This window comes from Zea mays, chromosome 9, assembly GCF_902167145.1.
Source record: "Zea mays cultivar B73 chromosome 9, Zm-B73-REFERENCE-NAM-5.0, whole genome shotgun sequence".
In the NCBI taxonomy this organism is placed as follows: Eukaryota; Viridiplantae; Streptophyta; class Magnoliopsida; order Poales; family Poaceae; genus Zea; species Zea mays.
In genome coordinates, this window is record NC_050104.1 from 9,940,416 (window position 1) to 9,957,536 (window position 17,121).

The 17,121-nt window shown below is 48.5% G+C and overlaps 1 protein-coding gene across 4 annotated transcripts; it reads left to right on the plus strand.

Moving 5' to 3' along the window:
* The first annotated feature begins 10,962 nt into the window (after positions 1–10,962).
* LOC100191389 (Aminotransferase-like plant mobile domain family protein) lies at positions 10,963–16,733 on the plus strand. 4 transcript variants are annotated; one of them, XM_020543444.2, is made up of 5 exons: positions 11,017–11,154; positions 11,243–11,455; positions 13,912–14,179; positions 14,268–15,572; positions 15,722–16,733. In XM_020543444.2, the coding sequence occupies exons 3-5, from the start codon at positions 13,928–13,930 to the stop codon at positions 16,556–16,558; spliced, it is 2,394 nt and encodes a 797-aa protein (XP_020399033.1). In that variant the 5' UTR covers positions 11,017–11,154; positions 11,243–11,455; positions 13,912–13,927; the 3' UTR covers positions 16,559–16,733. The 4 variants fall into 4 exon arrangements, with proteins under 4 accessions (XP_008657991.1, XP_020399033.1, XP_008657990.1 ...); XM_008659768.4 differs by lacking the exon at positions 11,243–11,455 and adding an exon at positions 11,641–12,165 and having other exon boundaries at positions 11,020–11,154; XM_008659769.4 differs by lacking the exon at positions 11,243–11,455 and having other exon boundaries at positions 10,963–11,154; positions 13,924–14,179.
* The last annotated feature ends 388 nt before the right edge of the window (positions 16,734–17,121 follow it).

The following is a 17,121-nucleotide window of genomic DNA, read 5'->3' on the forward strand; positions in this document are numbered from 1 at the left end:
GTTGTCCGCCCCGAGGCTATCTTAGCCAGCTCGTCCGCAGTCTCGTTGTATTGTCGGGCGATGTGGTTGAGCTCGAGCCCGTAGAACTTGCCCTCCAGGCGCCGAACCTCATCGCAGTAGGCTTCCATCTTCGGGTCGCGGCAGTGGGAGTTCTTCATGACTTGGTCGATGACAAGCTGCGAGTCGCCATGAGTGTCGAGGCGCCGGACCCCTAGCTCGATGGCGATGCGCAACCCGTTAACCAGAGCCTCGTACTCGGCCACGTTGTTGGACGCCGGGAAATGGAGGCGCAGCACGTAGCGGAGGTGCTTCCCGAGGGGTGAGATGAAGAGTAGGCCCGCGCCCGCTCCTGTCTTCATCAGCGACCTGTCGAAAAACATGGTCCAGAGTTCCGGTTGGATCGGAGCTGCTGGAAGCTGGGTGTCGACCCATTCAGCCACAAAGTCTGCGAGGACTTGGGACTTGATGGCCTTCTGAGGGGCGAACGAGATTGTCTCGCCCATGATCTCCACCGCCCACTTTGCAATCCTACTCGAGGCCTCTCGGCACAGGATGATCTCTCCCAGGGGGAAGGATGACACCACAGTCACCGGACGAGACTCGAAGTAGTGTCGCAACTTTCGTCGTGCCAGAATTACTGCGTACAGTAGCTTCTGGATTTGTGGGTAGCGGATCTTGGTCTCGGATAGTACTTCACTGATGAAGTAGACCGGCCTCTGGACAGGCAATGCATGCCCCTCTTCTCGTCTCTCGACCACGATCGCGGCGCTGACCACCTGAGTGGTAGCGGCGACGTAGATCAAGAGGGCTTCTCCGGCAGCGGGGGGCACCAAGATGGGCACGTTTGTAAGGAGCGCTTTTAGGTTCCCGAGGACTTCCTCGGCCTCGGGGGTCCAAGTGAAGCGCTCGGTCTTCCTTACGAGGTGGTACAGAGGTAGGCCTCTTTCGCCGAGGCGCGAGATGAAATGGCTCAGAGCCGCAAGGCATCCCATGACCCTCTGTACTCCTTTCAAGTCTTTGATGGGCCCCATGTTGGTGATGGCCGCGATTTTCTCCAGGTTGGCCTCGATGCCCCGCTCGGAGACGATGAACCCCAGGAGCATGCCTCGGGGGACTCCGAAGACACACTTCTCGGGATTGAGTTTTACGCCTTTCGCCTTGAGACACTTGAATGTCGTTTCAAGGTCAGAGAGGAGGTCGGAGGCTTTCCTCGTCTTGACTACGATGTCATCGACGTAAGCCTCGGCCGTTCGACCAATGTGCTCTCCGAACACGTGGTTCATGCACCTTTGGTATGTCGCACCCGCGTTCCTCAAACCGAATGGCATATTAACGTAGCAGTACATGCCAAAATGTGTGATGAAAGAAGTCGCGAGCTGGTCGGACTCTTTCATCCTGATTTGGTGATACCCTGAGTAAGCATCGAGGAAAGACAAGGTTTCGCACCCAGCAGTGGAATCCACGATTTGATCGATGCGAGGAAGAGGGTAGGGAACTTTCGAACATGCTTTGTTTAGACCAGTGTAGTCTACACACATCCGCCATTTCCCGCCTTTCTTTCTCACAAGCACAGGGTTGGCTAGCCATTCGGGATGGAATACCTATTTGATGAACCCTGCATCCATCAGCTTGTGGATCTCCTCGCCTATGGCTCTATGCTTTTCTTCGTCGAATCGGCGCAGAGGCTGCTTCACGGGTCAGGCTCCAGCTAGGATATCCAGCGAGTGCTCGGCGACATCCCTCGGTATGCCAGGCATGTCTGAGGGACTCCACGCAAAAACCTCGGCGTTTGCGCGGAGAAAGTCGACGAGCACTGCTTCCTATTTGGGGTCGAGCTCGGAGCTGATCCGGTCTTGCTTGGAGGTGTCGTTGCTGGGGTCGAGAGGGACGAACTTAACCGTCTCAGCTGGCTCGAAGTTGCCGGCGTGGCGCTTCGCATCTGGCACCTCCTTGGAGAGGTTCTCCAGGTCAGCGATGAGGGCCTCGGACTCGGCGAGGGCCTCGGTGTACTCCACGTCGCATTCGTACGCGTGTCGGTACATGGAGCCGACGGTGATGAACCTATTGGGGCCCGACATCTTGAGCTTGAGGTAGGTGTAGTTGGGGACGACCATGAACTTGGCGTAGCATGGTCTCCCCAGCACCGCGTGGTAGGTTCCTCGGAACCCGACCACCTCGAACGTGAGGGTTTCCTTTCGGAAGTTGGCGGGAGTCCTAAAGCAGACAGGCAGATCGAGTTGCCCAAGGGGCTGGACGCGCTTCCCAGGGATGATCCCGTGAAAAGGCGTCGCGCCGGCCCGGATCGTGGACAGATCGATCTGCAGGAGCCCGAGGGTCTCGGCGTAGATGATGTTGAGGCTGCTGCCTCCGTCCATGAGGACCTTGGTAAGCCTGACGTTGCCGATGACGGGATCGACAACGAGCGGGTACTTTCCCGGGCTCGGCACGCGGTCGGGGTGGTCACCTTGGTCGAAGGTGATGGGCTTGTCGGACCAGTCTAGGTAGACTGGCGCCACCACCTTCACCGAGCAGACCTCCCGGCGCTCTTGCTTGCGGTGCCGAGCCGAGGCGTTCGCCACTTGCCCGCCGTAGATCATGAAGCAGTCGTGGACCTCGGGGAACTCCTCTGCCTTGTGGCCCTCCTTCTTGTCGTTGTCGGGGGCTTTGCCTCCTTCCGCAGGTGGCCCGACCTTGTGGAAGTAGCGCTGAAGCATAACGCACTCCTCAAGGGTGTGCTTGACGGGACCCTGATGATAGGGGCACGACTCCTTGAGCATATTGTCGAACAGGTTGGCGCCTCCGAGGGTTCCTTTGCTCGGCGGCGGCGACAAGGTCTGTGTCGACGGCGGCGCGTTTCGCTTGCGACTTCTTCTTGCCCTTCTTCTTGGTGCCGCGCTGAGCGGACGCTTCGGGGACGTCTTCCGGCTGGCGCCCCTGAGGTTGCTTGTCCTTCCGGAAGATGGCCTCGACCGCCTCCTGACCAGAGGCGAAATTGGTGGCGATGTCCATCAGCTCGCTCGACCTGGTGGGAGTCTTGCGACCCAACTTGCTCACCAGGTCGCGGCAAGTGGTGCCGGTGAGGAACGCGCCGATGACATCCGAGTCGGTGATGTTGGGCAGCTCGATGCGCTGCTTCGAAAATCGCCGGATGTAATCCCGCAGGGATTCTCTCGGCTGCTAGTAGCAGCTTCGGAGCAATCGGAGAGGCTGTGGCTACCATCGGAGAGGCAGCAGCTTCGTCGAGACCCCCTAGATCGACGTGGAAACATTCGTGACTTGGGCCACAGTCCTCGTCGCCGAGGCTGTGGCTACCATCGGAGCAATCGGAGAGGCAGTAGTCACATGCGGTCATGAAGTCCCGCATGGCACTGGGGTTATCGAGCCCGGAGAAATCCCAACCATAGTCGGGCTCGTCATCTTCCTCGGAACCCGGGGGCTCATAGGTCGAGACGGTCGTCAGTCGATCCCAGGTTGACCACATATGAGACCCCGGAAGGTTCGGATATGCCTTTATGAAAGCATCCACCGAAGCGGGGTCGCTTGGTGGGTCGAAGCTGAATCTAAAAGGCACAGGATGGGAAACGGACGGTACCTCTTGATCGACGGATGGTGACAAAGTCGCGTCGGGGACAGACTGCACCGTTATCTCAGGTACGAGGCTAACGCCCAACAAGTCCTTCGCGAGCGTGCTGGCGTCGTCCGTCTGCTTGGGGTTGGCGTGTTGCGGGGAAACGACGCTCGTCTTCGTCTCAGACGCAAGGTCAACGCCCGACGTGTCCCCCGCTGGGGCGCCGGCGCCGTCGACTCGCTCGACAGCCGACGAGGTGCCGCCTCCTGCTTGGCCATGCCCGCCCCGCCTCCTCCTCCGTCGGTGAGGAAGGTGACGGGACAGACCCGGATGTTGCTCTTCCACCACGCAGGGAAGACGTCGTCGATTCCGCCGCCGACGGGCGGACTGACGGCCGCCATTGTCGTTGTCGCGCGGTGGAGGAAGGAGTATCATGTCGTAGCTGCCGTCGAGTGACATGAACTCGAGACTCCCGAAACGGAGCATCGTCCCGGGTTGGAGAGGTTGCTGGTGACTACCCATCTGGAGCTTGACAGGAAGCTGTTCGTCAACACGCAGCAGGCCCCTACCTGGCGCGCCAACTGTCGGCGTTTCGACCCCGGAGGGTCCCTGGACCGACGAGTAAATTGTCGCTGCGTGTCCCAGCTCAGATGGGTCGGCACGAGACGAAACACAAGGGAGAAAACAGTAAGGGGAAACCGCGGCCTCGTGTTGTCATGCGCCCAGGGCGGATGCGCTTGCAGTAGGGGGTTACAAGCGTTCGCGAGGGAGAGAGAGAGAGCGCGAGCCTTATGCGTCGGCCTGTTCTCCCGCGCGGCCACCTCTCGTACGAGAGCCCTGGACCTTCCTTTTATAGATGTAAGGAGAGGGCCTAGGTGTACAATGGGGGGTGTAGCAATGTGCTAATGTGTCTAGCAAAGGGGAGCCAGAGCCCTATGTACATGCCGTCGTGGCTGTCAGAGAGGTGTTGCTGCACTGTTCATGTGATGTCGTGGCCGTCGGAGGAGCGCTTGAGCCCTGTGGAAGTACAGCTGTCGGGGCTGTCGGATCCTTGCTGACGTCTCCTTGCTTTCGTAAGGGGCTGAGAACCGCTGTCGTCATGGAGCACGCGGGGTGCCATCATTACCTGTTTTACCGGGGCGAGCCAGATGGGACGCCGGTCTTGTTCCCCGTAGCCTGAGCTAGCTAGGGGTAGGGTAATGATGGGCCCCCCTGTGACGTGGTCGGTACGAGCCCGAGTTCGGGCGAGGCGGTGACTCCTCCGAGGTCGAGGCTGAGTCCGAGCCCTGGGGTCGGGCGAGGCGGAGACCGTCTTCCGGAGTCGAGGCTGAGTCTGAGCCCTCGGGTCGGGCGAGGCGGAGACCGTCTTTCGGGGTCGAGGTGGAGTCCGAGCCCTGGGGTTGGGCGAGGCGGAGACCGTCTTTCGAGGTCGAGGTGGAGTCCGAGCCCTGGGATCGGGCGAGGCGGAGACCGTCTTACGAGGTCGAGGTTGAGTCCAAGCCCTGGGGTCGGGCGAGGCGGAGACCGTCTTCCGAGGTCGAGGTGGAGTCCGAGCCCTGGGGTCGGGCGAGGCGGAGACCGTCTTCCGAGGTCGAGGCTGAGTCCGAGCCCTGGGGTCGGGCGAGGCGGAGACCGTCTTCCGAGGCCGAGACGGGGGCCGGGCCCTGGGGTCGGGCGAGGCGGAGCTTCCTATGGCGCCCGAGGCTAGACTTAGCTACTGTCGGCCTCACTCTGGCGAGTGGCACAGCAGTCGGAGTAGGGCAGGCGACGCTGTTTTCCTGTCAGGTCAGTCAGTGGAGCGGCGAAGTGACTGCGGTCACTTTGGCCTTGTCGACTGAGGAGCGTGCGTCAGGATAAGGTGTCAGGCGATCCTTGCATTGAATGCTCCTGCGATACGGTCGGTTGGCGTGGCGATCTGGCCAAGGTTGCTTCTCCACGAAGCCTGCCTGAGCTGGGCCTTGGGCGAGTCGAAGGTGCGCCCGTTGCTTGAGGAGACCCTCGGGCGAGGCGTGAATCTGCCTTGGTCTACTGTTCCTGCCCGAGGCTGGGCTCGGGCGAGACGAGATCGTGTCCCTTGAGTGGACGGAGCCTTGACCGGAATCGCGCCCATCAGGCCTTTGCAGCTTTGTGCTGATGGGGGTTACCAGCTGAGATTAGGAGTCTTGGGGGTACCCCTAATTATGGTCCCCGACAGGATTTTACTCTATTTATGTGCTTCACGATTGGATATTATGCTTTCAGTATCCATGTGTGCAAGGTTCCATGCAAATCCTAAGGAAGTTCACCTTAGGGCCGTGAAAAGAATCATGAGATATTTAGTTTACACTCTTAAGTTTGGGCTTTAGTACCCCAAGGGATCTACCTTTGATTTAACTAGGTATTCCGATGCCGATTATGCTGGATGTAAAATTGATAGGAAGAGCACATCATGGACTTGTCAGTTTCTAGGAAGATCTCTGGTGTCCTAGGCTTCTAAGAAACAAAACTCAGTAGTTCTTTCCACCACCGAAGCCGAGTATATTGTTGCAGGACATTGTTGTGCACAATTACTCTGGATGAGGCGAACCCTTAGGGACCATGGCTACAAGTTGAGCAAAGTCCCTCTACTATGTAATAATGAGAGTGCAATCCTCATGGCGGATAATCCTGTTGAACACAGCCGCACTAAGCACATAGACATCTGGTATCATTTTCGAAGAGATCACCAACAAAAGAGGGATATCGAAATTGCTTATGTTAGCACCCACAACCAATTATCTGATATCTTTACCAAGCCACTAGATGAAAAGACCTTTAGCAAACTTAGGAATGAGCTAAATATACTTGACTCTCGGAACTTTGATTGAAATATTGCACACATAGCTAATTAATATACCTTTGATCATGTCTCTTTCATTTGGTACAAATGCATATTTATTATTCTTCTTGTGCCAAGGCTAAGACTAATGTGCTTTCAAGTATATTTCTATGATTAGTCAAATGGAGTATTCAACAAAGGCAAGGCTTCCACTCCAAATCTGACGATATCATTTATCCTTTGCCGTTACTCAGGAAACTCTCAATTGGTATAAACCTTCACTCATATTTCTTTTATCAAAGGGGGAGATTAAAAGGGCTCTAAAGTTCTCCATTTTTGGCGATTAATGCCAAAGGGGGAGAAAGTATTAAGCCCAAAGCAAAAGGACCACACCACCATTATTTTAAAATTTTCAAAACTAAAGTAAGAAATTATTTCAATTGGTATTTCAGCTAGTCTCAAAATTTCCAATTGGTATCTCATTGGGTTTCAAGATTTCATTAGTATATTTTTTTCAATTGGCATAATTTCATTTGGTCAAATGGGAAAATCATTTCAAAAACTCTCTTGATAGCTAAGGGGAGAATTTCTTCAGGGGAGCTTTTACTTAGTCAAAGGAAAAGCATTTGAAACAGGGGGAGGAATTTCAAATCTTAAAAATGCTTCTAGAAATCATATTCCTATACCTTTGGCTATTTGCAAAAGATTTTGAAAAGATTTTTCCAAAAGATTTGCAAAAAACAAGCAAGTGGTGCAAATGTGGTCCAAAAATGTTAAATAGAAGAAAGCAATCACGTTTATTCTTAGACATATGAATAAAGTCTTTCAATTGGTCTAAATCTAAGTAACCTATGCACATCAATCATAATTGCAAACTAGTTACATTTCTACACTTTATATTTGCTTTGGTTTGTGTTGGCATCAATCACCAAAAAGGGAGAGATTGAAAGGGAAATGGGCTTAATCATTTCCTATAATTGATTTTGGTGGTTGACGTCCATCACAAACCACGTGGACTAATTAGTTTGCCAAGATGTCTCTTATCACAGGTGCATAAGGTTCAACACAAACCAAGAAAGAAATTAAGTTGGGGACTCAACAAAGTTTGGAGCAAAGACTTGAGAGTGTGCTCCAAGTGGCGCACTAGACAGTGTCCGGTGCCCCAGGCCGAGCTCCACTCAAACTGGCCACTCTCGGGTTTTACCAGGGCGCGCTCCGCTATAATTCACCGGACTGTCTGGTGTGCACCAAACATGTCCGGTGAGCCAACGGAGCAACGGTAACCCGCACTCAATGGTCGACTACAAAAGTGTATAATGCAAAGTCAGATGTTAGGCTGCAAATCGGAACACCCCGGACTGTCCGGTGCAGCTACAGGACAAAGGGTTCCAACGGTCAACCGCTCCAAACCCCAACGGGCCGCTGACGTGGCACGCACCGGACAGTAAACAGTGCCCTGTATGGTGCACCACCGGACCGTCCAGTGTGCCCATCGACAGCAAACTCAGCCAACGGCTAGGAAGTGGTTGGAGGCTATAAATACCCCCAACCACCTTCTTCAATGGCATCCAAGTTTTCTGAAGTTCTCATTCAATACAAGATCAATAACATTCACTCCAAGACACATTCAATAGATCAAATCCTCTCCAAGCCTCCAAATCAATTCAATTCCTTAGTGACTTGAGAGAGGGTGTTTTGTGTTCTTTTGTTGCTCTTGTTGCTTGGATTGCTTTCTCCTTTCTTATTCTTATTCTCTAAGTGCTTTGTAAAGCTAGCAAGAGACACCTAAGTGTGTGGTGATCCTTGCGGGGTCTTAGTGACCGAAGTGATTAAGGAGAAGCCTCGACCGGTCTGTGTGACCGATTGAGAGAGGGAAAGAGTTGGAATAGACCCGGCCTTTGTGGCCTCCTCAACGGGGCTAGGTTCTTTGGAACCGAACCTCGGTAAACAAATCACCATGTTCACTTGTTGATCTTCACTTGATTTGTTTCCCCTTTTCCTCTCTCTAAAAGTTCCCTTGCTAATATTGTTTGAGTTTGCTCCCAAACATTATCCACAATGATTGAACAACTCTAAGCAAGGAGAACTATCGTTTCTACTCCGATTTAATTCTAACGCTAACCCTAGTCTTAGTACGTGTTTAAAGTTTATAAATTTCAGGTTTCGTCTATTCACCCCCCTCTAAGCGACTTTCAAGTTTCAATCTCTAATTAGTATATCTAATTAGCGTGTTTAAACAGTGTTTAAACATCATTTTAATAACGCTGACAAATAGAGTTGCATTTACTTTTTAGATTTAGTGTGTTTAAACAGCATTTTAATAACGCTGACAAACAGAGTTGCATTTGCTTTTTAGATTTAGTGTTTTCTGAGGCAAGCCTTGTACAAATAAGGACACAACTGATTTTGGGGATGATTTGGTAGTAGACCGCGTGAAGTATGTCCACTTCGACACCTAGTTATGGTATTTCTGCCTTTTTATTATTGGTTTGTTCGGGGGTGAGTATTGTATTATGATGAACACATAATATCTTTGTGTGTCCTTTTTTTAAAGAATAAAGAGTAGACACACACGAGGGGTTGATCTGAATTGGAATTTTACAAGCTTTGTTTAGAATATGAACATATCAATGCGCCCATATGCATAAGGTTCGCAAAGTTTGACTATTCTAACACACAAAAGAGTTTTACAACTTAGATTTTAACCTTACCCTAGTATGAAAATTTATGGAAAGTAAATTGTGGAATGCAAAGAGAGCATTAGGAAGACTCGAATTTTTCACAAGATATAAGTGTGGTAGTCTTCACTAGTCCATGTTAAAGCACTTATATCATTTTTTCTTTAGAACCGTCGGGCACTCAGGAACGGGGTGTCCAAAGAAAGCCCAAGAAACTTCCTAAGAACGGCCCATCCGACCAAGTCCCCCATCGAGTAGGTCTATGAGGCGGAGCGGACGACCAAGTCCTCCGACCAGAAAGTCTGCGAGGTGGAGCGGACGACCAAGTCCCCCGTCGAGCAAGCCTGCGAGGCAGACAACCAAGTCCCCCGCCGAGCAAGTCTGCAAGGCAGAGTGGACGACCAAGTCCCCCATCGAGCAAGTCTACGAGGCGCGAGTGGGTGACCAAGTCCCTCGCCAAGCAAGTGTAAGCGTTGAGCCAGAGCCGCAAGCATACATCGACCACGACAGTGTGACGCCATGAGCCCATGTGATAAGACACGAACACAACTCTCCTATCAGGGATGATCTCAGCACCGGAACCTCTACAGTGACCGGTATGGCAGAAACGACAAGACATGACGCCATATCGAATAAACCAATCCACACACACGAAAGGGCAACACCGAGCCTACAAAGGTGAAGGGGAACCATGCCGTGTCAGTCGAGTCCCAGGCTTGCACCATGGGACCCGCCATGCATCACCACGAGGACGTCAGCCACGAACCACTGCAGGGATAAGAACAACAAGTGGCATGGAGCGCTACTTCACGCAACCAGAAGAAGGGGGTCCGGGCAACAGATGAAAGACTTCTTCTCTCTCTCTGAAGAAGGAACAATGTAAGCTCTGACCCTTGGGATATAAAAGGGAAGGATCCTCTTCCTCTCATAAGGATAGGCACACAAGCACACTTGTCGTAACACGTTCAAAGCAATACTATGATCAACACTACACTGGAGTAGGGTGTGAATCCGAACCAGTATAAACCCCATGTCCCAAATTCTTCATTTGAGTCCCAGCGATTTACCATTCGGAGTGAGTCCACGCTAGCACCCCTCGCGAACACAAATCTTACTGCACCCTGTTTTCCGGAACCACGACAAGAACAATATTCTTGGCTGAACGGTTGTTGTTCCATCTATAGTACACAATTTGTACATTCACTTGAAATTGTCACAAAGAGAAATTTGTTTATAGTTCAGAAGAAAAGTGTTATAGCTTTATGAGATAAAAATTCTAAGTTCTTGCAATTGCTCTAGGTTTAAAGTGAAAATGGTTTCTAGTTTTAGAATTATTCAACCTTAATAAAAATAAATAAAATTGTTCCATTTACTTATTTACAACACAAATTAGGTAAATATTATTATTGTTCTCTTAGGGGGTGTTTGGATCCATTTATTTTGGAAGAATTAGAATTTACTTAATAAAGTAACCTATTTAGCTTGGAGTTTAACATTCCAACACTTTTCAAAGTTTAAATATAAGTTTATCTCAAATTCATGGGGTGGAGGATGAAAAATGATTTTATGCATCAATAGAATTTGTTTCTACCCTATAATTGATAGGACAATCTTCGACTCACTCATCTATATTAAAAATGTAGTACATAAATATCTCCGACATCTTGCTAATAATAGTATACAAATATATTTTGTATAAAACTAAATTAGCTTAATGATATATGCCTAAATTACTATTATTAGAATAAAATTCAATTCTTAGAATAAAACGAGACGTTATTTGAAATCAATACCCGACTACCCATGAGAAGTATCCATTGGAGAGAATAAATACGAAATCAATAAGAATAAAATGAGAGAGAAAAACGAAGAATTGTTTTTTAAAATGTGAAAAAAAGGACCCAAGAGAAGGCTCGTGCGGGTACGCTTTCCTGGGCCCAACAACCCCGGACCTGGGCTGTACGTCGCATCACGGATTGACGCTTCACCCCGTGTGCGTTCTGTGCCCCCCCAGGACTGGGTGGGCTGCCGCTGCCGACGCAACCTACGCCGCAGCCCTAGCCAGAGCCGAGGCCTTCATCGGTATCTTCTCCGGCGACGAGCACCCACAGGTATTTCCACCCCTTTCTCTTCCCTTCTGTGCGAAACCGAGCACCCAAACCCTAACTTAAATCAATTTGGCTATTTGATGCATACTAGCTTCGAACATTTTGCAAAAATTATCGGCTGTTCATGTGTTCATCGATGTCCCTTTACTGGGTCTACCCCTGGTGCTAGTAGTTCCAGTAGCAGCTGCTAGCCGCTTCTGTTTACAGTATTTGTTTCGATGAACACGTGAAAGATAATTTGAGAAGTAACCCTGTGGATGAACACTCGAACAATTGCTAAGCGACAGTTCCTTCACAAGCTAAGGTTAGTGATAATAATCAGCCTTCCAGACAATGGATCATGATCGTAAAATCAAATTGTAATTTCATTGAATATTTTGTTATTCCCATTATGTCACGCATGCCCAAGCAATTTCAATCAATATCGATAATGTGACTTCTTTTATTTTGACTGAGCATTTTTTTTCTGGCTTGGGAAATCGGAACAAGTTGAAAGATTTTGGCTCCACCACTGGCACCTGCATCATGGAGACGTGTCTGCAATGGTTCTATGTTTTATTGGATTGATGTTTGGATTTGTAGCACCTGAGTTCATTAGGTCTTTTCTTGAATTCAGCATTTCAGTGTCTAATATATTATCTTGAATAATATTATGAACTTCAACTTCTGTTTTCTTGGGTGTTCTATTCTTTTATTTTGGGTATCCTATTTTGGCAGCATCCTGCTGCCTTGTTTTTTAGTGTGGGTCTGGGATTTACGTTAGGGTGGTACTTTCAGAACATTCGTTTTTGAGTGTGGGTCTGGGGTTCATGTTGGGGTGGTACTTTGAGAACATTCCTTTTGCCTGTGGAATTTCTACTGCTCACTGAGTAAAGGTGAAAGCACAACTGAGCTCATAAGGGCTCATGAGATGGTGAAAGAAGCAGACCACGTGACAATTTAACAGAGTGCTGGACTGAGCTATTGGTATCAGATACATGTGCTATTTAGCAAGGGGAAGAAAACTAATGATAGGTGGGTAAACTCAGCCTTAGAAAATCTGTTGCCCTATCCTTTGCTTACCTATTCTTTACAGGCAGCGACCTATCTCGTGTTTCTTAAACCCAGCTACCTTGGCAAATAGTTCTATTCCAGGACATTTGACCAAGCCTATTACTTATTTTACCTAGTAACTGACCGGTGCTTTTGTGAAAAACACGTATCAACTATCTCGTGCTTGGCTATTTCTGGCACCTTGCCCTGGCTAGACATGTGAATCCCCTCACCACCAATCTAACTACAAGGTCTTTTTTCGAATGGCCCCGTATAAATAGATTTCAGAAGGAATTGACTGCCATTTGCTTGATGTAAGGAGAGGAACGAACACCGTAGGGTACGAAATTAGGGTAGGGTTAGCTAGGTAAGTCAAACAAAAACTTTCTTTGATTACCTTTTTTTTCTCCAACTGGCTTAGAGATTATTGCATTTGCCCTTAACCGGTAACCTCCTTTGAATCCTTCATTTAGACCCTCTATTGGCTCGAGAACAAGGACCTTATTTGATCACTTAGAACTTGATGGAGGGAAACTCACTCGCTCAAGGTATGCTTAAGCTAGCTCAGGAAGAGTACTAAGTTCAAAAAGGCTTGTCCAACATCTGTTGAGATGGTTTGGACATGTCCAACGGAGATATCTAGAGACGCTAGTGTGTAGTGGTATCCTAAGGCGCGATAGCAATGAGAAAAGAGGAAAACTAAAGTTGACATGGAAAGAAATAGTAAAAGGAGACTCGAAAGGATGGGATATAATATACCCAAAGATTTAGCTTTAAATAGGAGTGTATGAAAAACAACTATACATGTGACCGAACCTTGACTTGTGGATTGCCTAGTAGGGCTGATAGTAGTACACTGGAGACCATAACAAAAGGTAGACTTAAGGTATAAAAGATGTATACCATGGTAGATAATTTACAGTTTTCTTACTATTACAGTCAACAAAACAAAGAATAAGTCAATGTTCAAGTGGTGCTGATGTTTGCAATTCAATATTCTTCGTCACGTACTTCACCATAGACTGATGGAACAAAGCTAAGAAGTAAGCTGAATAGAAAAGGGAAAGGTACAAGGGCTGCCATTGCTTGCAAGGGGATTGAACGTCCAAGAAGAACAAGCGATGATCGCTTTATTGATCAAGTGCATATGTTTTCTTGCTCCTTTCTATGTACACTTCAGCCCACATCTTAATTTATCTTTCTGATGTCGGGGTTAACAAATTCACCTTGCATGTCTGAAATACATGGATCTCACTGAGGAAATATTGCTGCACTAGGTGCTCCACAGACATTTTTTTGTTTTGCTTTTGTCCTATGGAAGTGGAGAAACATGAGGGGAAAGTGTTTTCTCCAATTTATAGGATATTAGATCTAGAAGACTAGGGCCGTGTTTGGGACTGCTTTTGATGAAATTATCGAGTGCTGGCCGCTAGAATTGTGCCAAATAGAGCATGACACAGGCAATTCTTTTCACCGCACAAGGCACACGCCGCAAGTTTGAACTGGCCACTCCATCCTGATGCTGTGGCTGCAGTACGACTGCCGGACTGCTACTGCAGATACAAACACAGCCTAGGACTGTAGAAAATCAATTTTCTAACAAAGATTAATGATGAATGCCAGTTCTTTTAAACATGTCATGTTCAATAACCGATTAACAGCTTTGCATTTTAGCAGTCAATCATTGGCATCTTCCTTGCTTAATTCATGATGTTGTATGTAACACAGTGCTATGTAAAGGTGGATGTCTCCTACAAAGAGAAGAGGACTTGGTCGCCGTGGTCATGGTCGTGGAAGGGGTGCCACGGCAGAAAAGGATATGGATCATCTCGATATCTCTGTACCTTCTTCACCAAGTACTACCTCTGACAGAGAAGATCAGCCTCTGTTGATTCCAAGACAATCCCCAGCTTGCTATGTAGGACCGTCAGAAGTATCCACCATGTTACTGAACCCTAAGATCAACCATCGTTCCGATGCGATTTTTGGTGATCAGGTTTGTTTGATGACATTATTTTTTCCATGTCCAATTATAAGTTACATGAGACTGAATTATACAACTCCACTGAATCTGAACGTTGCAGGCTGTGGAGCAGCTGAAGTTACGTCATCACAAGCCTCTGAAATTTCATGAGAGATATCGTCCTTACCTGAGAGATGCAGGTTTGCTTGGGCTCTCACAAATTTGCCAGAAGATGCCTCAGTTGGACAAAGCATTGATAACTGCCCTTGTTGAGCGTTGGAGGCCAGAGACCCATAGCTTCCATTTGGCATCTGGGGAGATAACTGTTACACTTCAAGATGTTGCAATGTTGTTTGCTCTTCCTATTGATGGTCGTCCGGTTTGTTCTACCACTGATCATGATTATGCGCAAGTGGTCCTTGATTGTTTAGGCCTGGATGCAAGGGGTCCAGCAATGCCTGGAAAGTCTTTCCTGCATTACAAATGGCTTAAGAAACACTTTTATGAATTACCAGAGGAGGTGGATGATATGACAGTTGAAAGGCATGTTCGGGCATATATACTGAGCCTTTTATGTGGGGTGCTCTTTCCAGATGGGACAGGAAGGATGAGTCTGATATATCTTCCTCTGATCGCTGATCTTTCACGTGTTAGCACATACAGCTGGGCTTCTGCAGTTCTGGCATTCCTGTACCGATCTCTTTGCTCGGTTGCCTCCTCCCACAATATCAAGAATATTGGTGGTTCATTGCTTCTCTTGCAGCTTTGGAGTTGGGAGCGCTTTCATGTTGGCAGACCATTGGTTCGGTCACCTTTATGCACAGAGATGGGCATTGAACATGACTTACCTCCAATCGGCTTCCGTTGGGTGGGGTCACGCACACAAAGTGAGAGTGCTAATCGCTGCCTTAAGCAGTACAGAGATGAACTGAACGTTCAGCGAGTTGATCAGGTGAAGTGGGAACCCTACCTGCAGGTAGAGTCCTCAACCTTACCCCCACTTTGTACAAGAGACGCAGACCTGTGGCTTACACAAGCTCCATTAATAAACTTCCCTATAGTTGAAATGTATTTGCCCGAGCGAGTGATGCGGCAATTTGGGCTTCGGCAGTGCATTCCACCACCTTTCCGGCCTACACTACAGTCGTTACATCGTATCAGTAGACGTGGCAAAGAACGAGAGAACTGGGAAGAAACACACCATGAGTATATCCAGGAATGGGAAGCACGACGACAGCGCATATTTCGAGATACAGAGCAATATGATCCATCTTCTTATGAGGAGTATCTGCGCTGGTACTCAGGAGCAACACGGCGGTACCTTGTCCCAGCAACCAGTGACGACGGTGAAGCGGGACCTTCAGCTCCAACTGACGATTTCTCAGATCTTCAGTACCAAGCCAAATCTCCAATAATCCGCAAAGCAGTAAAACACGAATCACTTATTTAGTTCATATTTCTGGAAACAAAAATTCATGCACTATTTAAGATTTGAGTACAATCACAGCTTCTCTCAAAATTACTATGCATATAGTGGACCAGTATTTAATTTGAAGTTTTCCCTAACTGTTGTAGGTTGATAAACTGGAAAGCATGGTTAAGAAAGCCAAGAGAGCCATGACAACCACAGCTGATACAACCACTCAAGCCTTGGTTGCTGAGTTTCTGCTTGGCTTTGAGGATGTGTTACAAGATCTTGGCGAGATCCAGAATAATAGTGGTTCAACTGTTCCACCTTTTCACTTGGATAGTCCACATTTTGATGCTGCCGCAAGTCAACAGACACCTCAACTTTTGCTTGAAGCTGAGGAAAATTTAGGTACCAACCAAGAAGCACAACTAGAGGAAGATGAAGAACTTAACACAGTGGAGCGTGCTTCATTGGCACTGGAGACTGTGGAAGAGGAAAACGACTTCTCCAACGACGTGCTCCCTGGAAATCTTTCACTGGGCGTGGAGGAAGACTGTGATTCAGCCACACCAGCCAATGGGATTTGTGATGCAGCCACTCCCATGACCGATTTGGTTGTTCCTCGGTCAGATGAGGGTCTCCATCAAGATCAACATCTAGAAGACCACACCGAAATTGAGCCGGCTACATTGATGGTGGAGCCTAAGTGTGAGGAGGGCGATGGTTCCAGCTTCGTGCTCCCACCAAGCCCTCCAGAACTGATGCTCGAGGAACAGGACGATTCAGGGTTAATAGCTCTAGGTACTGGATCATGTACCGAACAGCAGAGCCTTGGAGTAGGAGAGGCTGAGGATCAGGAAAACCCTCGCACAGGCACAGCTCAGCATGGCATCATGATAGTGGAGCGTACGGGTGAGGAAAACAGCAGTTGCAATGGCGTTTATTCTTCCTGCCCACCGTCATCTGTCATTGTTGAATCGAGCAGTGATTATCTGTGTTAGTTATGTAGGGAGTAGAAGCTTTTTTTATATTTAAAGATCTGACATGAGATTGTTAGTTCCTTTGTTGCTGGTGGCATGGGGTTTGATTCTGTAACTTGTTTCGTCGTGATTGTCTTGATAATATGAGGGTCTTGAAAACCGGGGGCCGTTATACGCCGACCCAGTTGGAGTGTAATCCTCAGCGTTCCGTTATACAGCCTCGTTTGTCTCCTGCCTGCACCGAGGTAATTGGCTAGCTCTGCTGTCTGTGTTGCCCTAGAGCCCCATACATGAATCTCCTAAACCTAGAAGCCTGCTTGTCTATGTTGGCGGCAGTTGAAGGAACACGAAGAAGGGAGTGGGCGGGTGACTAATTGCTAGGGGTGTAAACGGTACCGATATTATTCGAGCATCCGATCATATGAAGAGATTAATTATCTGGCTGGATAGTTATTTTCCCAGATATCCACGGAATTTTCGGATTTCGGATACGGATAGTACAGTTTGGATATCATATACGGATATGAGATCATTGATATTCGTCGAATTTCGAATATCCAGATATCTTCTCGAATACCTGTCCA